At 39.4% G+C, this 25,008-nt stretch overlaps 1 protein-coding gene across 1 annotated transcript in view; it reads right to left on the bottom strand.

Moving 5' to 3' along the window:
* Positions 1-25,008, bottom strand: part of slc12a5a (solute carrier family 12 member 5a) — a 174,291-nt gene that overhangs the window by 110,878 nt on the left and 38,405 nt on the right. The window contains 1 exon segment of the mRNA XM_049023739.1: positions 13,727-13,759. Coding sequence (XP_048879696.1) covers positions 13,727-13,759 — 33 coding nt within the window.

Here is a 25,008-nt window from a genome sequence, read left to right as displayed (position 1 = left end):
CTAGGGATGTAAAACATTAAAATGACTTTGCAGCACTGGTACATAACGTGATTTTAGGTCCCATTGAAAAGGGGATGGAAAGAAAAAGAATCTGAATTATTATGAAGTTAGGTTCCATTGTTCTGCACCCAAATGTCCTTACAAAATCATTTCTGTTTAGCTGTATTACACAAATGTATTACATCCATTGATGCTACCGCGTACAACTGGTAATTAAATTGTTTATTTTTGCTGACTCAATAACATCTGTTGACATGATCCACAGTCCCAGTCCCCAGAGTAAAATTACTCTTTCAGATGTATTACCAGCACAGAAAATGAAGTAACCCAGCTCAGGGACTGTAGCCAAGGATCTGTGAGAGTTGGAACTGGCTCCCAAAGAAACTAGCTAAAACCACATTGACATAAACCGACAGACTTGAAAACGTTCTGCCAACTTGTGAGCCACAGGCTTGGTGTTCCACAACGGGAAAAATCACTCATTTTGTTTGTGTACAATTTTTTGTTTTCTCCTCGGTGGATCTGAATGAGTAAAACCAGTTCCAGCAAACAATTTCATGAATTGCTATAAGGAACCATGCTAGTTTATACTGAATTCAACAAGAGCTGCAATTTCAGCTGGATTTTCTACAGAAACGTGTTTGAAGAATGTAAACGAATTCCCGTGAGTTTATATGTTCTATTTGTGTTCCTTTCACAAAACAGTAGCTGTGCAACTGCCGGTTCGAAGTTTGGATGAGGGTTTCACATTGGACCAGTTACCCTACCTAAAAACCCATAGGTGCAAAAACATCAACAAGCGTTTGGGAAACCTCAGTCTGGAAACAAGATGGGTCTTGTTCTTTAAGAGATTCGGGGGATGGAATGGAAGGGGAGGGTGTGTTTTGTGATAACAGTGTCACCAGGCAGGCCGATTCTGGAATCCCCAAGGCAAGAAGAAAAAAAGGACAAGAAGGAACACCTGGCCCTGAAACCTTGAGGGAGACATGCAAAAATGTGGGCTTTACCTGGAGCCAGCTGGAGCAAAAAGCTCTGGCCGGAGATGCCTGGGTAGGCGTTGCTGGCAGCCTATGCCCCAGTAGGGATAGCAGACTTGAGTAGTAGTAGCAGCAGTAATGAAATAGTATGACATTTAATGAATACTTAGCACATATTAAGTTCAAGCTAGATAATTGACTAAATGCCATGATCTTATTTTCTATGATCCATTAAGTAATGAATTTATTTTTAAACTGCAGTTAATTCAGTAACTAATTAATATACTTTTCATTTTTATTTTCATATGGCAAAAATGAGCCAAACTTTGTATTTGCATTTATAAATGTGTATCTGTAAAAAAAATCAACAGCTTCCTCAAACCTGACCAATAAGACGGTATTTTTTACTGACATTGAGGTCAATTCTTCTACTTGCTTATATCAAAACAGGTTTTAAGTCTGCAGTTTACATGCACTTAGGTTAAATAGACCCTCCGGGCGCAGAAACACCAAAATAAGGGCATGTTGCATTTAAATGACTCTGCCATTCTGCCACTGACTCAAGGGCTTCCGTCTTTCATTACGTGCTCCGGGGGGCTGTATTAAGTCACCCACCTCTTCATGGCCAAAGACAGCATTCAGAAAGCTGAACATGCAACAAAACAAAACTTTCAAAAATGTCAACATGCCTAGTAGGCAAACCAATTAGGCTAGATGACTGGTTGATTAAAAAAATATTTTTTCAATTAAAGATAGTTAAAAAAGAAAACAGATTCAGAGGAAGTAGTGTTCCATCGCAATCCTAAGCCACAGTCCAGGTACTTGAGCTCCTGTGAAAGAGGGACAGACAGGGACGAATTTCCGGATGGATCGTGAAACATTTTGACCATTCATTATTTTTGTGCATACAGGCTACCATACACATAATACATGCACCGTGTACCCTAGGTCCAGGGTCCCCAGTGGAACTACCTGACCAGGACACTCACCCAATTGGTAACCATTTTACACCTAATGGAGTACATGTGTGACTTTTTAGTAGCAGTGACTAGCAGTCGGTTTGGAATAATACATTGCAGCCTATGCTGTAGCGTATAGGCTTGCTTGGACTTTGCAGTTGACTGCATCATTATTTTATCAGCAATGCATTCTGAACTTTCAGTCCATGCCACTAATAATACTAATATTTACACCTTATCTATTGGTTAGGCATATTTGCTTGTGTACAGAATTGTTCTGAAGTAAGACGGACAAAAATCCGAAGTTGGCCTATATGGATGTTCCAAAAACAAAATATGGGTCATTCTCATGAACTCCTTACTGTAATATACTCAAAAGTATGCAACTTTTTAAGTAATTTTTTGACTGATGAGAGAAAAGCCCTCATTGTTTTGAACATAATTGTTATTATATATTAATTGAACGGCGAGAATGTTTACCATCCCAGCATTTTCTGTACCCGCTTGTCCTATGCAAGGTTATGGGGGATTTGGAGCTGGTCCCAGAAGCTACTGGCACAAGGCAGAGAACAACCCAGGATGGGGTACCAACCCGTCGCAGTGCACACTCTACGCTCACACCTACAGGCAATTTGGTAACTGCATTTAACCTCAGCATGTTTTTGGACTGTGAGGGGAAACCGGAGAACCTGGAGGAAACCCAAGGGTGACACAAGGAGAACGTGCAAACTCCACACACATGGAAGCATGGCAGAGACTCGAATCCTGGTCCAAATGCTGCACAATAACAAAACTAAGCACTGCACCACCCAGAAATAGCTTTACGTTTAAAAAATTTAAATTTTATGTTATTGGCAAGCAGAGTGTTAAGTACTGAGTTTTATAAATTATGCGTAACTGTAAAAGAACATTGACGTTACTGATTTGGGGGCAGTGAGTGGCTCAGTGGGCTAAGCCTCCATGCCTGTGATCACAAGATCACCAGTTCAAGCTCAGTCTCAGCATATCTGCAGGTCTTTGATCAAGGCCCTTAGCCCCCAGCCCCCTGGGCACTAATATGGGTGGCTGCCCTTTGCAGCCAGCTTGCTCTCACCTATAGAAAGCAAGATGGGAGAGGCAAAAGAGAATTTCCCCACAGGGACCAATAAAGCATGCCTTATTATTATTATTATTATTAATATTCCCTGTATTGTAAATCTACAATTAGCCTCTAAAAATTTAATTACAGTACAGTAGTGGTGCAATTGTATAATTAAAAATTTGCATGCAAAAGGCTGTCACTGTGTCAAATGCAAAAATTAATAATAGGTAACTTAATAAAAAATATATAAATCAAGCACCTAGCCATGCAGTCAGGTTAGGAAACATTTGTGAAAGAATGGGTCATTCTGAAGAGCGCAGTGAATTCAAGTGTGGTACTGTCATAGGATGCCAACTTTGTAATAATCAGTTTATGAAATTTCTTCCCTGTTAGATATTCCACAGTCAACTGTAAGCGGTATTACTGCCAAGTGGAAAAATTTTGGAACAACAGACCAGGTAAAATAACAGCGGGGACGCCGAGTGATGAGGCGAAAGTCGCCAACGCTCCGTTGACTCAGTAACTGGAGTTTCAAACTTCCTCTGGCATTGACTCCAGCACAAAAACTAAAGCTGCAAGCAAGCCTCACATCACCAAGTGCAATGCTAAGCGTCGGATGGAGTGGTGTAAAGCACACTGCCACCAGACTCTGGAGTAGTGGGGACATGTTCTGTCCCGCAAGGAATTATAATCTCAGCAACCAAAGTTGCTTTATTGTCTCACGGTAAGATATGAGATGATCATTTTGTCACCACTTTTGAGTTTTGATTTGAGTTTCATTTATCAGTTATGCACAATACATCTGAGATCAATGAAAGAATCTTAATAATAAAATATGGAAGCCCTAGTAAGATATACTGCAGCAACTGTGGATTTTGAAGAACAACCCAAAAGTTGGTCATGGTGGTGGACGTATCAAACCAGATAAACGGGTTGTTTATGCCCAAAAGAAACCACAGAGAACAATGCACAATATGGGTATAAATATCCTTAAAAGGGAAGGTCCATCTGACGCTTTTGAATGATCAAGTAACCGTCCATTTAGAAGATGTGGAGGGAAATCTGCAGTAATCACTACCTGCTTTTAGACCTAAATGTACCGTTAGCACCCACACATATATTTCTTCAGAACATCACCTACTGACATCGAGAAGAGAATCTATATATTTACTACATCACCCAAAAATCACCCAAAGCCAATGCATTTCCATAAACATCTTGAAGAAGAAATAATGAGATGTAGAGTATACAACGAAATATAAACATGTTCATTGGACGTCTAATAAATTACATAATTATCACATTTTATACTCTTTATTAGTGTTTTTCTCCCACTTATGCAAGATTTTAGTTTTCATGAATTCTTTGTATCGTTTGAGCTATTAATAGGTAGAATCCTGACTGGAAATTGTATGAAACCATTAACTGCTAGTGTAGTTGAGCTTAGAGTGATCATGATGATCACCCCTAATATCAAAGCAGGAAGTCAGTTCATTCTTTGAACTAAATACCGTAGTCTTGCAAACTAATGTTTTCCTGATTAGTTGTGCTGTTTTCCCATTGCAGGTTTAATCTCTGGTTGATGTCAGACCCATGATGTCCACTGCAACCTCATTCCAGGAAAAACAAGGAAAGTAATAATGACACAAAAAAACACTACACCAGCATAACAGCAAACATGAGAGATAATTCAAGAAATGATTCAACTTCATGTAATCAAAATTCCATGCATGAGCTATGAAAATAAAACTGAATGGACAGATGACAAAAATGACAAAAAACATGATCCAATTAGCAATGCTTCTGAGTAAGTCTATTGGGGGCAATGAGTCAGTCATGTCCATTAAAAGCAGGGATTAAATATAGATGGAGCCCGATGGAGCCCAGCTCTTCCTACATATGCTTCCAAATCGCACCTTGCTGAAGTACAGCTCTGCTACGTTAGCCTTTATTATTTAATGTCCCAAAATTTTGTAAAATATTAAATGCGAGCGGCTTAATAAAAGGTCAGTTTTGCACTACAAATCACAATTAATCAGTTTTAATGTTATTTTCATTAGTTGCTCTGATTTCTTGAGTGGATGAGATATTCCTGCATGCTGCCTTGATTTCTTTCTCGTGTTTTTGTATTTTTACTTAGTTTGCTTAAGGTACTGCTGCCGAAACGTACTAGCTAGACTCCGCTTGAGGAAAGTCATGTGTAAGAAGTAATCCAGTTATATGTTCCATCCATCCATCCATTTTCCAAATCGCTTACCCTACTGGGTCGCGGGGGGTCCGGAGCCTATCCCAGAAGCAATGTGCACGAGGCAGGGAACAACCCAGGATGGGGGGCCAGCCCATCGCAGGGCACACTCACACACCATTCACGCACACATTCACACCTACAGTATGGGCAATTTAGCAACTCCAATTAGCCTCAGCATGTTTTTGGACTGTGGGGGGAAACCGGAGTACCCGGAGGAAACCCCACAACAACATGGGGAGAACATGCAAATTTCACACACATGTAACCCAGGCGGAGACTTGAACCCGGGTCCCAGAGGTGTGAGGCAACAGTGCTAACCACTGCACCACCATCTCCAGTTATATCTTCATATTTGTAATGCATTTTTACTGGAAAATTACGAATGAAATAGTAAGAATAGTACTAGAGGTAATTACTCAAATTAAGCTTGATTAATCAAATATTTAAAACCACTGACTTAAACGGTCCTTCTTGATTCCTTGGCAATATGGTGGAAACCTTAGTTGGTTGGAAGCACTTAACACGAGAAGTGAATGAAAATGCAGTCTGTAACTATTGCAAAGCAAAACTTAAAAATATCACCACAGAATGAACGCAATGTAAATATATCTCAAAGAAGACAGGTTTGATGGACCCAATAATGCGAGGTTAGCCATAGATATTTGCCATTTAGCCTCTCAGAGTAGCCTAGCTTCTCTTTGTCATCATGTTAACTTGAATTATTTTGCTTAATTTAGTTTGTACTATTCCTATATGCCAAAATAATTGCTGCTAAAATGGTTAGCCCACTATTATTATTATTATTATTATTATTATTATTTTAGAAAAAAAATTGGTGGCATGGTGTTGCAGTAGCACCATCACCTCACAGCTCAGGAACGAGGGTGATCCCCATGTGTGTGGAGTCTGCATGTTCTCTCTGTTGTTGTGGGGTTTCCTCCTGCTACTCTGGTTTACCCTCACAGGCCAAAAAGTTGCTGAAGTTAACTGGAGTTACCAAAGATGATTAAGATGGTCGCATCAAGATTTGAGACTGACATCAAGTGGTTAAGAGAAATAGGTGAGTGTGCCCTGCGATGGGTTGCTCCCCCCCCCCCCCCCCCCATTCTGGGTTATTCCCTGGCCTGAATGGCTGGTCAGTTTCAGAGGTGGATACTTCAGGTCCAGAAAGTAAAAATCCAGACCAAGGTTTTGTTTCAACCGACCAGTTGAGTATAAAAAGTCACAACCACAGAGCACTCAGCTGGTTAGTTGAACCAAAATCTTGGTCTGGATTGTTACTTTCTGGACCTGAGCTATCCACCTCTGCTCATTTTGAATTAAAAAGCCACTTATATAATACTGACTTGAATATTTTTGTTGTTCTTCCTGTCTGAAATTCGTGCTTCTATTAGTGTCAACCATATTACTTTGACACAGGGAAAGGCATGCAGATGACCAACCTCAACTGCCATAAATGAATATGTCATGTGAAAGCGGAGACTGTCACAGTGGCCATCTAAAGCAGCTAATTAATGCCAGTGTCACTTGGCATAATGACAGAGACAGCGTGTGCCAGGTGGCATTCAAATCCATGAGAATAAATTGTTTCTGTAATATGGTGATTTTTAAGCATCACGATGACCCTGTACATGGCTCTTCAAAGAAAGAGTCACATAAGCAAATGTGTTTCACAGATCCCAAAAATCTCATGTCAAAAAGAAACATGCAGAAATGTATCAAAAAAGGCCTGGGAACCTAACAAGATGCGATCACAGTTTCCATGTGTATAAAACAGCCACGAGCTTCTTCAACATCCATCCATCTTCCATAACTGCTAATCCTGTCCAGGGCCACAGTCAGCCTGGGGCTTCTCCAGGAAGCACAGGGCACAAGGCAGGGGAACACCCTGGCCGGCGAGCACACCCACCTCCGGGCTCACACTCATTAAATACGGATTATTTAGAAACACCGATTCATTTATTTAACAGATACTTTTTATCCACTGTGATGTCCAGTTGACAAAGCAGGTTCAGCCAGCCCTTGCAGCAGTGGACCTTACTCACTTTTAGAGCATCCCAGAAAGAATACGCAAACTCCATATCTACACAGCCAGGGCAAGAGGCTGCAGTCATAATAAGTGTATCACTGTGCCATCCATACCTATAATAAATAACCATACAGTATAACATTAACTGCCTTTTAAATCACAGTAAACAAGGCCGTACACCTGTTTGCCTTATGGTTGCCAGCACTGGATGTTCACAAGGTCAGGCTGATCTGGCTTCAGTCAAACAAAAGACAGGCAGTGATCCTGGAACCACTCATATGACCAACTGGTTAACGTTTAAAACCCCTTGACCACATCAACTTAATTCCATTAGTCCAGAAGTATGAAGTCTGAGTCATGGATTCTGTAAAAGTCTTTCTATATGTGGACAATAATTCATGAACTTATAAGCAAGAAGCAAGCTGAGTATAATACCATTTATGATCTACAATCTATAACCATATCACCAGGACCTATAGTTATTGTTGTAAATGAACAGCTAATTCTGTTGTTTTATAAATGATGAATCCAACAAATTAGGAAAAGATTGCTCGCTATCTTGAAGCACTGATGATTATGTTTTTTTTTTTTTTTTTTATGGGTGACACACAGAAAAAGCCTGAACTATGGTTATGATTTAATTTTGAGCTTAAACTGGGCCTTTATTCATACAAGAAGATTAGCTCTCATAGCTAATGACCCCTCCCCATGCAAAATAAATTAATATTCCTCTATCAAATCCAGGGAGTGAGGTTATCAATTTAGTGGGCTCATATTCCCATATGTAAAGTATATCGTCATTAAGCTGTGTGCCATTCTAATCTACAATGGTTTAATGGAGGTTCAAACACTCCATGCAGCACCAGTCATTCTGTAGCATCTAGCTACCTAGCTCAACTCCTACACTCTTTTACCAAGCAATTCTTATTGATGTGTATGTTTTAACAGGCTTTGGTCCCCTGAACGCCACCAACTCATTTCAAGCTGCTCTCTTTTCTGCCCTAAAAAGAGTGTGCAATGACTTGGGTGAACTTAGCTGTAAGTGACCACAGTCCCAAGCTAGAGCAAGTAAAAACCAGAGTCAACTGCAAGCTTGGGAAAAATCTATTTCTTAGGAAGCACCAGTTCAAGGGACGAGGAAAAGGTCTATGTCGGACAGATTGGGGTCAAGAGACCTGGGAGGGCAGGAAGCCAGAGAACTTGGGAGAGGCATGGTAAACAAAAGGCAGGGCAATCAAATCAAAGACCAAGCAAAAAAGGGCAATCAGTTGAGAAAGAGGCAAGATGAGAAGCTGTGGAATCACACAGTGCTTTGGCTTGGACTCGGGAAGAGAGTGAACACTAAGCAGGTCACTGTACAATGTCTAAATTGACTCCCACTATGGCCTAGTTAGTGGGCATGCCCCTGCTTTGGCAGGGACAGGAATCTCGTGTGCCCCTCCTACAGCAGTGTGCGGTGGAAGTGGGTCCAATTCTCTTCTTGTCCAGGTGCAGCCTTAACATGCTTTTTCCTGTCAACCTTCTATTGTGAGATGGATTGAATGGAAAGTTAGGTTACTATGCTTACTCCGTTCTCACCAGCAGACCCCCTACTCAAGCTTTTCCAATAATTGCCCAACCCAGGCAAATAAGTCTCTCTTAGCCGTTCCCAGCCAATTATAACCTTTCCAGGACAATCATAGGAATGCCCCCATATCCAAAGCACTTTATGTTTATATTTAGCCAGATATTCAGATTTAACAACAATCATCCATCCGTCCATCCATCTATCCATCCATCCATTTTCTGCTGTTTAACCAGGGTCGGACCACTGGGGCAGGTGTCTAAGCAGAGAGCCCCTCTATGAATCAACACCATATCATGGTGGAGTGCTTTGTGTGTCTCTATGATCCTAGGAGCTATGTTGTCGGGGGCAATTGCCCCTGGTAGGGTCTCCCAAAGCAAACTGATCCTAGGTGAGTGACCAGACTAAGTACGATTTAGAAAACCCTCATGTTGACAGAATATACACGGGACCATGTTACCCTGCCTGGATTCCTCGCCCTGGAGCAGGAACTCGAAGGCAAGTGCCTGGTGGCTGGGCCGCCACCCATGGGGCCCAATTGGGCATGGCATGAAAAGATAGTTCACCACCTGCAGGGGGAGCTGTGGCAGTTGGGTGCAATGTAGATTGGGTGACAACAAACAAACATGCTTCATCTGCCATTTGCACTAGTAAACACAGGTACATTTGAATGTTTCTCTTTGCCAACCCCATCATGCTCTCCATAGCATGGGGGTCACAGCACAGGGCCAGCTAACATGCAATGCCCCTGGATCTGGGGGTTAAAGGTCCTGCTCTAGGTCCCACAGACATGTGACTGGTCTGCTGAGGCCGGGGGACAAAATGGTGATCACAGGCACAGAGACTTGGCCCACTGAGCCACTCATTTCCTCCGCATATATTCATGTATTTCCAGGTATTAAGATGATCACGTCAACATTTGAGACTGAAACCAAGTGGCTAAGAGAAACATTTATATCTTGTTTTTCATAGGCATACTAGTTGCCACTTAGCTGTTAATTTCATACTTACCGACTGTTTCATTGCTTAGCAGAAGTACAAAATTGCTGTAACACTCTTAAAATTAAGCAAATAATTAGAGTCAACCAGCTGTCTACCTTCAGGTAAAACCCCTAAGAATTCTTCACAGAATAATTGCTTATTTTCTCCAAATGACAAACTTGGATAGGCTCTTTCTGGGAAGCATAAAAAAGGAAATAATCTTCACAGATGCGTGGGTCAAACCCTTTTACAGTTTCTCGGTAACCTGCTTTATTTTAATAAATCTGGGACAGACGGTGAGAGGAAAACCTAAATAAAAATGGGGACTTGGGCAAGAACAAACAATTCACTTAACTTAGACGATCCCACAGTTAAAAAGGTTTCCAGCTCATTAGTGTGTCACTGTATCAAGAGCTGGTAAACATAACCCATTTAAATTCTTGGCTGCAGAATAATTACATAGCCTGTATGCAACTGCAAAGAGCTTCAACGTTCTATGAAATCTGGGCCACCATCTTCATATAAAAACAATGCCTTAATGTAAAATTTAACGTTCCACAAATGGTCAGAGTGAGACCAGTAAATATAACTGAAATGAAAATGAAGTCAGCGTTCTTGGTGAAACCAGATCTGAGTGCATAAATTACCATATTGCATTTCAGTGGATTCTACTCAATAGCTGAATTTTCTTGGTGGTGACTAGCAGAACACAGAGGTCACCATCCAAGGAACAAGCGTGGCAGCCACAGTTTTTCTAGTTCAAATTTCAGGCTACACTCTGCCACACTGTTCCTTTGAGCAAAACTATACTCTAAGTCAGAATTGCTTCAGTAAGATATCCAGCTGTATGGCTGGGCAACTATGCAGAGCCGTAAACTGCTTAAGCCGAAGCTAATGTAATTCTAAGGCACTTTGATTTATATGCATTACAGAAGGCTTAAAATTCACAGCTAACCTCAATATGTATCGGTTTCAAGTTAAGTTTCATATTTAATTAAATGGAAAACAAATGCGGTCCTAATGCCTGTTACGTTTGCTAGACTTAAACGATATATCTCACATTTGTCTGTTGCTTTATGTCAGTGACAAGAGGCCAGACTAATATATGACATCGCATTACCAAAGTGGAGACAATGTTTTAGCTGAAGTTCAAGGCAAAACGTTTTCCTATAGGTGCTACCACTCAGCATATTGCTGCGAGACTGTTAATTTACAATTTCACTCACATTCATTCTTGTTAATGGGACTTTCCATTAAAGGATATTTAAAAGTTCTAAAAGGAATTTCTTCTCAATGGTGAAAGGTCTGGTATATGAAGTGTGACAAGATGCAGCTCTCGCCTCCTGAACAGAGCCTGGTCACGCACGCTTCCGCCACTAAATTTCGGACAATTTGGCCATTATTGGTCTCACAAATACAGATTCCAACAACACTGCGCTTCTTTTCTAGAAAATACCCTAAAGAGACACAGGTGACACACGGCTACCTAGCTGCATATTCAAATACATTTTTTGGGATTGTTCTGGACTGGAGACCCAAATTTACAGCGGATAAATCGAGCAGTCAGGGTGCCTAACTTGCTAATAATGTTGGATTACCTCTATTTTTCTGTAGATTCTGTGATCGTAATGCATTTGCATCTTAAAGCTTCAGTTTACAATAAGATTACATTTTGTGTACTTTAATGAAGATTGAATTGTGCACCCAATGGAAAGTAATGACTGTTAATTTAGCGAGAACAACATAAATTAATGGCTGTATCTGTTGTCTTATTAGCAGTCAGCAGCTATACTCACCCAGCCTGTGATACAATTGTTTTTCAGTTACATATTTATTTATTTATGAAAAACAGGCAAATTATAATCTAACCATATTACAGTAAAATAATAATTCAAACCAGGTTTCTCAGCTGTTAAAGGGGACCCATATACCATGGGGGAAAAAAAAACTTTAGAATACTTCAGAAAGCAAGGTCTCCTTTGCTGTGGACAGTGGGGGGCATTTTGACATTTCAGCTAGGTAAGAATCCTCCTAAAAACCTTGATGTTTTAATTTCAAAATAATGAGTAGTATAAACACAGATATGTTATGGACAGTAACTTGTATCTTCAGGTAAACCATCCAGGTCCCTTCCAGCCACATGTCTACTACAAGGCTGTCCTGGATTTATTTTATTTTATTTCTTGTGCCAGCACCTCATTTTAATGTTTTACTAACAAACATGTCCTATAAATGTTCATATGTTCCCGAAACTTCAATTATACGTTACAATAATACAGAAATTCCATGAAAGTTTACAATTGCAAGAATTAATTTATATGTGTAACTACTCATTCACACTTTTGAGAATTTCTGTATTGCTTCTAAATACTTTTCTTAAGCTCTTCTGTTTCAGTTCAGGGAGTCTCAATCTGTTTTATTTTTCTAAAATATTTTTGACACATTGCAGTACATTTTCAGTAAACCACAGTACTTGTCCCGTTAGGTATCCAAAGCTCAGTATTATCTTTTACTACATCTTAAATACTCCTAAGCTGCACTAAATGAACTAGAATGTACTACACCTACAGCGCTGGACTCCCCTCTGCTGTTCTATACGTCTTGCACTGGACACTGTGTCACTTGGCCCTTGTTCAAGGACACTCACCGTCGCATTTCACTTATTGCCATCAAACCTTTCAACACAAGATTAGAATTAATACACACGGCCGGCCCAGGTCCTAACCTACTATGACAATCAGGGCTGTAAATCTGCTCATTTGGGTTTGGGCATATGTCCACATGACAGCTCCTTCATACTCAACTCTCTTCTTTTCTGCTGTGTAGGAAAAAGGGGCATCTCGCTATCAAAGTAGGAGACCATAAATTACACTGAGCTCATGTCGTAGAGACCACTGATGTGAGTTTCCCCAAACCAAAGTGTCCATCCAAAAATATCTACACCACTGCAGCCAGTTAATTATCCCGGTTGGGCTGCCAGGTCATTTCTCGCTTGCACTAGCAGGTGATTTACACTGAGAACACAGAAACATCATCACTGCTGTCCATTCAGATTTTAGGGGAACAGGGCCAACATTCTGCCAGTTGTCTTGTATTTTGGCTCCATAGTTTAGGTGCTAATTACATCCCAAGAAACTCTACTATGCCTCACTGGGTGTCAAATCTGAGGTCTTTACTGCCTTGGGGTTGTCCACAGTCTTATGTCATAGTTTGGAGATTAAGTAAATCTGCAGCACATGTAAACACATTTATCATGATTACTATTATTATTATTATTATTATTATTATTTTTATTATTATGATAATAGCAGCAATAATAGTAATTATTATTATAAATAATTTGTTAATATGCTGTTTTCACAATGACCATACTTTGCACTTTTAAATCCAATCCAGGGCCACTTTTTTTTAATAGCATTGCAAGAGATGCTAGGCATCCAGTAAGATTTAATGGAGCATTCTTTGAGTAAGTAATAATTGTAATTACAATATACCAAAGTATAGAGCAGCAGCATTTACAGGGTGCCATTAAGCCTTTGAATAAGTGAGGCGAAATTAATGGCATTTATTGGCCTTGTATTACTCTAACACATCCAGCCTGGGAATAACATTGGTCAGCAGTATTATGTCAGACATTTATATTGATAAATGAACTATTACAGTTCCTCCCCATGCAATCTCATGCCACCTATATTCACACTAAGGAAAATGAAAAACTCGCACTGCCAAACTGATTTGTCTGCAGTGACTGGTATTGCCCCCATGAAACGATGATGGAGTCTCTCAAAGGGGGGGGGGGGTTAGGGTTAATGCTAAACTGCATATCCAAATTTGCCTGGTGCACAGCCAAGAGATCTCCATGGTGACAGAATGAACATCTGTCTTACCTCTGGCAAGACACTCCTCTGTGGGTCCAGGATCTGTGAAGAGATACAATGTTGTTAACAACTGTGAAATTTAAGGTACAGTGCTGAAGGTATTTCGGACAAAGCACAAAGTGTAGAATATATGATTAAATAACAAGTACATAGAAACATTCTTGTTTCTTGTCATTGCTGCTTCTTCAAAAAAGAATTCATTTCTTAAAATGAAAATTGCCTAAAAATTTTGGTCTATGATTCATGCGTAGATTATGAAGTCTTATTAACAATTCTTTTGGCCATGTGTTTTATGCGCATATGCTAAAACGTAGACTATAATGGTGCCTGACTGCATTTAGAAAGGAATAATTATTGTTGAACTTCTTGACGGATGAGTGATGACGGAATGCAGAAGCAACTGTCACTAACAATGCAATGTAACTTCTATCTATAGCTGTCTGCTGTATATGCGGTTTCACTTTTTTACTTTGTACTGTAACTTGCTCAGCCCTTTTCTTTTCTTTCCCTTAAACAGTTATAGTTACTTTCTTATAATAATTTTATGTAAATTTTGACATTTATTATTTTGAGCCATATACAAAGTCAATCTTTGTCTGTCATTGTCTATCAGGGAAAAAATCAGGGACTGTTATCTTGTTTTACATCCTTGCACCTGAATGATTATTATAATAATAGCAATCCACTGCTTTATTTGTTCTATAATGTATTAATGTACCAGACCAGCAATAAATTGTTTTCCTAGGGTTGAACATACTGTAGTCGCTATGTATTTTCAACAAATTATAATGGGCTTCCAGCCCTAAATATACAGAGATGACTATGGTAACCTCAAAAGCCCCCAAAAATGCGATAGAAGCAGTAAAACAATATTGAATTGAAAGCTGGATAAGTGCAATGTTTGGATGCCAAAAAGCCTACAGTAGGCTGTGTGTTGATACATGAAAGTGTGTGATTCTTTAAATACAAAATTTAATTTTAAATATAAATAAAATTTTTTATTTAATAAATCACATACACTCACATTAGTGTCCTTCACCTAAGCACAATTTCAGAAACGAGCAATGTCAAACAGGAAAAAAACGTACAAAAAACACGAAAACAAAAAACAGGATTCCTAGTGGCTTAGGTAAAGTGCCGTAATTGTGCATAATTTGGGTCCTCTTTCAGGTGCCTGCATGGTGCCTGTTTTGCAGCCCAGAAAGATGCTCCACTCTGCACAAACCTGCGCCAGCTCTCCTGTGCAGAGCAGTGTGATGTCTAATGTGAGGAGACGGCACTTTGCGTGTGCTGGAGGAACACGCGGTGTTCCTCAGAGGCGAAGGGCTGCTATGAAGCACCCAGAAAATGAAGCACGAGGAGTTATTAAATCCGGGCAAGACTGGGAGGACGGGTCAGAATGAAATGGAGAGATCCACGGAAGTGCTTCATGTTTAAAAAAAAAAAAAACATCATTTCTCCCTTCCCCCTTAGTACTCTCAAGTGTTTCTCTCTTGAAAAGTTGTGGTTTCCGTGGCAACAGACCTTCAATCGAGAATCCCAGCATCCACTGAGGATGCAACCTCTGAGAATACCTTTGTTTTCTGTTTATGCAATAAATGCAAGACCTTGTGCTGCAGCCTTGACCAACAAATGTCACAAGTGATCACAAATTGCAAAATGTCTGTGTTAATTGCAGTCGTTGTTTTTTTTTTGCCTGCTAAACCATAAAACTTAAATAAATCGTAAATCATGATGAATATTAGACTGGGTCAGAAAAGAGCAGGTCTAGTGGGGTGTTCCTGATATGTAGCGGTCAGTACTTACTAAAATGGCCCAAGAAAGACCAACCGGTGAACCAGCGATGGGGTCATGGGTGCCCGAGGCTCACTGATGCCCATGGGGAGTGAAGGCTAGCCTGCATGGTCCGATCCCACAGGAGAGCTACTGCAGCACAAATTGCTGAAAAGCACCTACTCTGGGCATGTGAATGTCAGAACTGGACCATGGAGCAATGGAAGAAGGTGGACTGGTCTGATGTGAACTGCCGGGTGCATGTGCATCGCTTCCCTGGGCTTATTTTGGTGCTTTTCGTTTCCATAAGCACATTAATATAGCAATTAGATTTTTCATGAATTTTGGTGAAATATAACGGAAGTTGACATCTAGGTGACCATGCATCTGCAATTGTCTACATTGATACATTAGAAGATGTACACTGTGAATGACGGCAGCAAATATAAACACTATTCATTCATAAAATTCAGATATAGTGTATTTTCTTGGATGACTAGGAACAAAAGACAACAAAGGGTGCTGGCTCGTCCTCAGATAATAGAGGAAATGGTGAAAGGCTGGTTCAATCATTTTCACAATAGGGCTATTCAGACTGAGGGTAGATCCTTTTCTAAATGCACATAAATACTAAAGAAAAACAGACAACAGACTCCTTTTCTGATTTCAAGGTCAAGGACGCATAGGAAATCATCTTCCACTGCAACCAGAATTAATAGGAAAAGCTGAAACAAATAGAATAATTACACTTAAATTGTGAATCTGTTTATATGAAAGATGTCTCTTCACTCAAGGCCTTGAGTCAAACTCCTGGACTGAGTACAAATGCTGGCTGGGTTTGTAAATATGCACCATTCAATACCATACAAAATCATGTCTGCCAGGGCACTTTGGAGTTTGCAGTGAATCGCACTCTTGTGAGAAGTTTTTCTTAAGTCTATACAGACGCACATTCATTTTCTGCTATGTCGAGTAATGCCAACTGGGCACTGCGCATACATGCATGACAGCAGTATTGTCAGTAGAGGTGTTAATTGCTTTATTGTTAAAAAAAAACTAGTTGCTATGATATATGTGCACTGGACGCACCATCTTAAGAGTTTCATAAAACATTATACTTTAGCTTTGTATGAATTTCATTGATCACCAACTGACTAATGGAAAAGACAATTAAAAATCACGATTATGACAGAACTGAAGTTTAGAAAAACTTATCAATGACCTACTCACAACAATACAAAACAAAGCTAATTTTACATGATGGTCATATAATTATTATCTTTCTTACCTTACTGTCATCACAATTTCAGCTACTTACAAATTTTAAGGCCTTAATACCATGGTTTTTACATTATTCTTCATTACCCCTTGCTCACTGAGGTATTTAATCCATTATGCTAGTAAAAAGGAAATTTGAATTATATAGCAAGGACCATGAACACTATTTAAGTGATAATGGCTTAGCTATTAACCATCAAAGACATCTTGGGAATGAAGAAATATGTAGTTACTTATGGAGAATTTAATGTCTCCTTCAGTCCTTTCAGATCTCCCCTTGGCTTCTTCTAAAAGCAGATCCCAGGTGCCCCCCCCCCCCCCCCCAACACCACAGCAATGCTGTAAACTGATCGCATCATTTTCCATTAACAGAGAGGGGCTAATGTTACACATACTTGTTCTTTTTGTAATACAGGCTTAAGTAGCTAATTATGTGGACAAAAATTATGTCAACAGGACAAAAAAACAAACATATTGAGTTTCATATTGACTAAACGATCACCTGTTCTTAGGTATTAGGTGAGCTTCATTCAGAAATGATAATTAACTGTGCTCTGAAGACCCACAACAAAGATGTTAGGTTCTTTTGTTGCTGATAACTGAGATTCCACATCAATTGCCCACGAAGACTATTTTATATGCGTTTTGAAATTTAACTTCTGTCTAACGAACTCTGTGTTTTGCAGAGCTGAGAAGTGCTCTCCGGGGCATGTGTTTTAGAAAGCCTCCATTGTCATTTACATTTTTAAGATAAGAAAAGGAGATTTAAGCTACTACAATAAAAAAAAGCTTTCAAGAAAAAACTAGCGATTCATCATATCAGTCTGGACTGGGAAATCAGTACCATGCAAACGCTAATCACCGCCTCAGTAACTCCGTTATCTGTGTATTTTTCCCTGTCTGTTATCAAACCAATCATCAGTAAAGCCTTTGAAACTTTAGAAAGTGAACTACAAACAGCTTATTGGTTTGTTTACATGTTAAAGCTAGGCTGAGAATTTCTAATTGGTTATGGATATTTTTCCCATATTCCCAGACACCTTTCTGGAAAAAAATAGAAGTAAAGTAAATATATTTATCAGGGTGGAAAACACATAACAATCCATTAATATCAAAACCTTAATAAGGATCAGGGCCTCCTTTTGGCTTCATAATGGCTTCAGTCGTACAACTGAATGCTGTCATAGAAGGAGATGAAATTCTGCTTCACATTATCGCATTATTATCCTGGGATATGGGGACACTACTGTATATCTGCACCATAGGGTGCACCTGGCTCTGTTAAATAGCCATTATAAAATCAAGCAAAGCAATCATCAGATGCAATATCATCAGACGTGATACCATCAGTCGAGATGACTTCCAGTACCAAAAGACACACTGGGGTGAAGGCATCTTATGTCTTTCTCCAAACATTAAGTCAGTCCTAATCATCTGTATGTAGGAAAAGGGATGAAAGATTCCTCACCAGCTCAATCAGCTTTTGTGCTTCGCAAACCAGGGAATGTGGCCATTGTGCATTTGGCCTTATATGCAAAAGGTTTTTCCAGTTCTGTGAAGCATGCAGTGTAGTTTACATTAAACACTGGCTTATCCAAGTGCTGTGTATCAGACCTCGTCGATAAAATATATATACGTCCAAGGTTGGAATATCTATACGGGTGGACATTTTCACACTGGGCCGATGGGAATGTGGGCCAGCAAAAAATTCATCGCAAGGCCTCCCCAGTTGGCAAATCGTATCGTTCGGCAAAAGTAATCATGGGATCCCCTGAATTTGCTCTACAAAAAAAAAAAACATGATGTCATCAGGGACCCGAAAGTCCGCAGCCAAAATTTTATTCCTGGTCGATTCCTAATGTAAATATACTGTATATATTACCTAATATATAGCACACTAGAAATAAAATAAATATATAATCCATGCAGTCCCCGGGTTAAGAATGTCCAACTTACAGACAACGGACTGCCCAAAAAGCCTATTATAGAAGAAAAATCAGTTTAAATACAATGGTTCATAACGAATGAACTTACTACTCTGTGATACTCATGAAGACACTGAGCGGCTTCAGTGGTTCATCGGTACAGTACAGTACTGCATGTAGCTACTTTTATTATTATTAATAATAATAATACTTACTGTATTATTACGTTTAAGATGTTTTCGTGTATTTAGAAGTACTTCTTAAATTTTTTTATGTACAGAAAGTTAAATACATGCTATGTACTAAGACAAACATTTGACTAACTTACAATAAATAAGAACTGTATCTACCTTTTCTGGTTTACCTGAAAATTTGACTTAGGGACAGACTTAAGGAATGGATTTCATTCATAACCTGGGAAGTGGCTGTATATATAATTTTGTACACAGATATATGAAAATTTACTATTTCAATTATTTATTTTTTTTTCGTTGAAGTTGGCGAGTCACATAAATTTCGCGAGTCACATAAATTTCGCGAGTCACATAAATTAAGCTGCTTGTGTGTTTTCGTCCAAAGAAGCGGAAGGGAGTAAACATAGGAAATGAGTTTCCTCAGAGTCACAGCAGACAGCATTGATTTATTCTAGGGTCAAACCTCCCTTCTTTCCATTGATATGAATACAGGATCACTGCATGTTTCACCCCTAAAGGATTCCTCTCTTCCTTTTCTGCTTTTCCTCTTTATTTATCGAATGCATCTGCATTATTATCAGCCTGTTGCAGGCAGCCACGTACTATCTGGTTGTTAGCGAATTCTCTTATCCAAGCACCATTACAATTAACTCCCAGGTATGTACCATTTTGCTCCTAGTCTTAACATTTTTACCTTTTTCATCAGAGTAATTACGAAGAGCTCTTTACAAAGGGCACCTTAGAATTGACGTGCTCAACCCAAATGATGGAAATCCCAGCCTGTGTGAGCCAGTAGTCAGCCTGAATCATTGATAATCAATATATTGACATTTTTCAAATGTGTGGGGGAAAATTACACCTAACATTTCAAGGCTTGTGTGGTCTGTGAAGAAATAATCAGTTTACAATACCCAAAGGGAACTGAGCCTTGCTTTAAACCAAAGAGACATATCTGAAATAAAGACGATGCAGCTTTGTAAATTGGCCTGATATTATGGAAATATTCACCACATAGTATTAAAATTAGCAAGCATAAAAAGCCGTTTAGCTGGCATTCAGCTAGCTCGTCTCTGCAACGTAACACCATTTTGAGTTTTTTATCCCTCAATTTATCAATATATCAAGATTTTTTCTTTGTTGTATAAGCAAGCATTTTGCATATTTTATTTTTAGAGCACAACACAATAAACCCACTAAAAAGAAAGATGGTACGGTTCATTAGATGTTTCATTCTTCTTTGCAATACTTTGAATTAATAAAAAAACACCATAGGTCTAGGCAAAAAAAAATACTATTTTTAACTGTAACCATATTTCATTTTTTTTTTTACAAATAAAATGTTACAAAACAATCAAATATATAGTACTAAATATAATACAAGCCCTTTTGCCAAAGAATATATTAACAGTAGGGTAGGCCTACTTTCATCGCTGTAAAGAAAACTCCCCCTGCAGTCATCGATGTAGTACTCAGGCTTTGACCATTATTCATTTGCAGTGTATTGTTATACATAATTTAACTAGACTATTCAAGCAAGCATAGCTTGATTCAAGAAACACGTTACTGGTTTGGCTTACACTCCAGCCTGCACTTTAAGGTTTATCTTCAACTGCAAATTTTTCCATTGTAATTTGGAGGGAAAATGCGGATATTTTTATTTAACACTGACACTAAACATGTTTGTGTGCACGACTTTGTTCATTGGATTTGTTTTTAATTAAACATTATGTTGCACAAAAGGATAACGACGTAGTGAATAACATTGGCAGATATTATTTATCAAACTATATCACGGAACTAAATCACTTGGTGCAGTAATAAAAATGTATAAAGACAGGTGACACGTTGCACATAAGCAATGGCGATCGATAAATCTACCTCGCCTTTGGAAAACACCGTCTGCTAAATAAGTAAAATATAGATAGTGTACGTGTGATGTCAAAACGTAAGACAATGTAGACTGGATATGAACATTAATATTTTACTGCTTTAAAAAAAGTGAGACGGCCTGTTCAGTTTTCTCACGGGTGCGATAATGACAAAAATAAGCGAGTTAAAAATAGCTGAAGGAAGCGGAGCAGGAAGTGGCGGCTGATGAATTATACAGCGGCGAAATGCAGCGCCTTGGATGCGAGCTGCATTGGACGGCATTCAGGTTATGAGCGCACGTGTGATGCGAGCATTACATACTGTACCTTTGAGGAGAGCTTGGGGAAGGTGCTCAGTGCGCTGTCAGGAAACGCGCACAACTACAGCTGGCTGTATATTTCTTTGCCGGTTTTAAATTAAAGTTCCATCTTTTTCTGGCCTGTCACATTCAGAATTGACTTGCATTTACCATTCCCCCCCCCCCCCCCCCATATGTTTAATTCTGGAATAGGCAATCAATACCAAGTCAGTCCTACAGTATGTTATTAAATGCACATCCAAGGTTAAAAAAAACATCCATCGGAGGCTTTTACTGTGTACAATACTGTGTACTTGTTATGTAAGAATAATGTGGTATTTACAATGAGTGTCATTAATCGAGGCCATTTCTACATGAGTACATGTATTCGTCCATGTTTCATAACCATTTATTTAATACTAGACTACGCTGTGCCTGGATTCCATGCTAGTAAAGAGGTCACATCCAGTATAGGATGCTGAAACACAGATTCACCTAACTGTGTGTTTATGGACAATCAGCAGTGAACCCACTCAGATTTAGGGAAGACACACAAACGCCACACACACAGAGGCTGGAAGATTGCCCACAATTCTGTGGTATCAAGCTCCTCGCTGAGCCCTGGTAAGGACCAAGAAATCAAACAAAATGACATATTTTATTTTCTTGCTCTTACATCTGGAAATTCAAGCAAGACCTTTTGTAATTACTGTAACTAAAGTGCAGAAGCACACAGATTGCAGTCTGTGATTACTGCCGCTTTATCATTGACTGAAGGTGCATATAATTACTTAATAAACATTATGAAAAGAATGATCTGTTCAAGCATTAACGCATCGGAATAGACTACATTGAGAACAAGGGTAAAAATTATGACTTGCTCAGGCACGTGAAATACTGGATGAACCATTGAATTTAAAAACAAATCTGAAATTTAAAACAAAAAAAAAATCACACTGTTACATATCTGGCACTTGCTAAGTCCCACATTTTATACAAGTTGTAAGCAAGATCACAGATGCTGAATGGCGATAGCAAAAAATCAGCATATTGCGATTTTGCGTTAATTAGTCCATTGGGGAGTCAGTTTAGGGTATCAGACAAAGACACTCCAGTGACTGCAGGTGGAAGCCGACTAGGTGTATATTATAAGTAGGTATTTGTGAGAAAATGTGGGAGAAAACCCCTATACATCAGCTTGCAGACTTAACAGGACTCATTTTCCAAAGGATGATTAAATTCCATTTATTTTGAGGAGAAGTGGGCAGATAATGATGACCAGGAAGGGCTCACATACGGCTGTGTCACCCGGGCCCACTTTTCCTAATATCTGAGTAGCACTGAGGGCCTCGTCGGTCTATCAGTCTGAGTGCAGCTCATGAGCTAGCTGAGCATTGTGTGAAGGGCATAAGAGACTGCAGAAAACCGATTGGTTGGTAGCCCAGGGTTTATAGGTTGTCGGTTCCATCCATCCATCCATCCATTATCTGCTGCTTATCTGGTGTCAGGTCTTCAAATCCTTGTACCTCATCCATCCATCTATCCAACCATCCATCCATACATCTATCCATCCATCCATTGATCATACATTCAGTAAAAATAAATAATGTGCATCCCAAAAAACTCAATTTTATAAGAAATTTCAAATCTGCTTTGATATGTGTAGAATAAGTCTGTGGATAAACCATTCAATAAATCTATCTATCTATCTATCTATCTATTCATTCGATTACCACTTGTATGATGTACATGCGATTAGCTAACCTTTGTGTTCCTGGTTGTTCATCAGTTTGATTAGATTTGAAATAACATTCATATCACATTGTAAGGTCTGCATTGAAAGAGAAGATCATTCCAGCAATTTTCCAGTTTCTGGTTTCTAAACAACCGTTTAGTCCGAAATACAAACCATTCAGCGGCGCTACCCATTACGCCACCTACTCATTACGCCAAGCCAGTTTTTTTCCCCCACAATGACGAGTCCTTCCACTTTCGGTGCTGACACATACCGCCTTATTATGTAAAGTAGCACTTCTCCACCAGGCCGCAAAACTGCAGTTCCCACGATCTTGACACTATCATATAAAAACAGCATATTGTGCAGATGTCTCATAGGTAAGACAGCTTGGCACCAAAGTTGTGTTCTTGCAACTAAATGCATTTAGTATGAGGCACAGCAAGATTTGCAATCCAATTAATAAGGGGCTGTTTGCTTTACAAGAAGACACAAAATTGTTTCAAAGCTGGTCACAGGGTAACAAGATTGCAGTGGACGATTTTTGATTAGTGGGGGATACTATGTGCCGTAGGGAATGAAAATGTCTCCAGGGAGCCAAAATGCACAGTGTATGTCAAAGAAACATGCAAACTAGCATGCAGTGAGCCGTCCAGAGAGCTTGAAAGGCTAAAACAGGGTAATAATTGAACCTCTGCTGGATTTAACTCTCTTTTGATTTCTAAGGCACGACCTGTATTCTTCATTAGCTTAGTGTTAAATTGCACAGTTTCCCAGAAAAGCTTTTCAGTCAGTTATTACTTTGGTAATCTAGCAGGAATATTTCATGATCTTACGAGCAATTTTCAGAATATTAAATAGGGGTCAGAACTGGGTTGTTTTGCAAACATGGGACTCTTATCACGCAAGGACGAGCTTGTGAGAGAGGAAAGCACATTTTATACTTTTTATGGATATCAAATATTCACTTGGGCTTAAGGCTTCCATTTGGGAGAGAACTCTGAATGCTTTCCTCGGAAGCCTTACAGTCCACAGCAATAAAAAGTGTTTCCACCGGTGCCTGGCTTTGTGTGAGGATGATAGGGTAGGAGGTGGAGAGTTACAGCGATTTCAATCTGAAGCAGAGCTAAAAATGGACAATAACTACGCTTTTATCCTTCGGCTGGCTAAATGCAAAATGGGATGTTCAGATATTCAAATGGAGGTAGCCATTAAAAATGTGGACTCTTTAATGGCTTTATCTTTTCACGGCCAATTTGTGAAACGCTGTAAGTCTTCACTTATGAATACTCTCGCAGCGCTTATAGCAAAACGGCTTCCTGGGAAAATGATGACATTTGGGAGAATCCTGGTTACTGACATTGAACTATTGCAGTATGCTTAGGGTTAGCTTTTAGTTAAAGCTTCCCTGACACGTTTCTGATGTGCCCTATTTGCAACGTAAGTATTGATTTTATAACAATAAAGCAATGAAACACATTCTTCCTTAATATTGTTCATCCATATTGCAACTACTCATTTGGTACAGCAGTACGGTAGAAGTTACCACTAATGCCTTTTTCATCAATTCTTTCCATTATTATGCGTAAGCCAATAAATACAACAAAATGAATGGTGGGGCTAGGCTTCAAGTTTCCATCCTCGCTCCATATGTGTGGAGTTTGTATGTTCTCCCGGTGTCGTCAGGGGCTTTCCCCCCACAGTACAAAGATATGCTAATGCTAGCTAGAGCTATGAAATTGTAAATAGTGAGTGAGTGTGTGTGTGTGCATATGTCAGATATACACTACATTGCCAAAAGTATTGGGACACCCCTCCAAATCATTGAATTCAGGTGTTCCAATCACTTCCGTAGCCACAGAAACTATATAAAACCTAGGCATGCAGGCTGCTTCTACAAACATCTGCAAAAGACTTGGTCGCTCTCAGGAGCTCAGCGAATTAAAGTGTGATACCGTGATAGGATGCCAACTGCGCAATAAGTCCATTTGTGAAATTTCCTTGCTACCAAATACTCCATGGTCAACTGTTAGTGGTATTATAACAAAGTGGAATCAATTGAGAACAACAGCAGCTCAGCCACAAAGTGGTAGGCCATGTAAAATCACAGAGCGGGTGCAATGCATGCTGAAAAGCACGTCGCCACTAGACTCTAAAGCAGTGGAGACGTGTTCTGTGAAGTGATGAATCACGCTTCTCTGTCTGGCAATCTGATGGAC

This window comes from Brienomyrus brachyistius, chromosome 8 (assembly GCF_023856365.1).
Source record: "Brienomyrus brachyistius isolate T26 chromosome 8, BBRACH_0.4, whole genome shotgun sequence".
In the NCBI taxonomy this organism is placed as follows: domain Eukaryota; kingdom Metazoa; phylum Chordata; class Actinopteri; order Osteoglossiformes; family Mormyridae; genus Brienomyrus; species Brienomyrus brachyistius.
The sequence above is the reverse complement of the archived record's forward strand: the minus strand, read 5'-3'. Positions and strand labels throughout refer to the sequence as shown.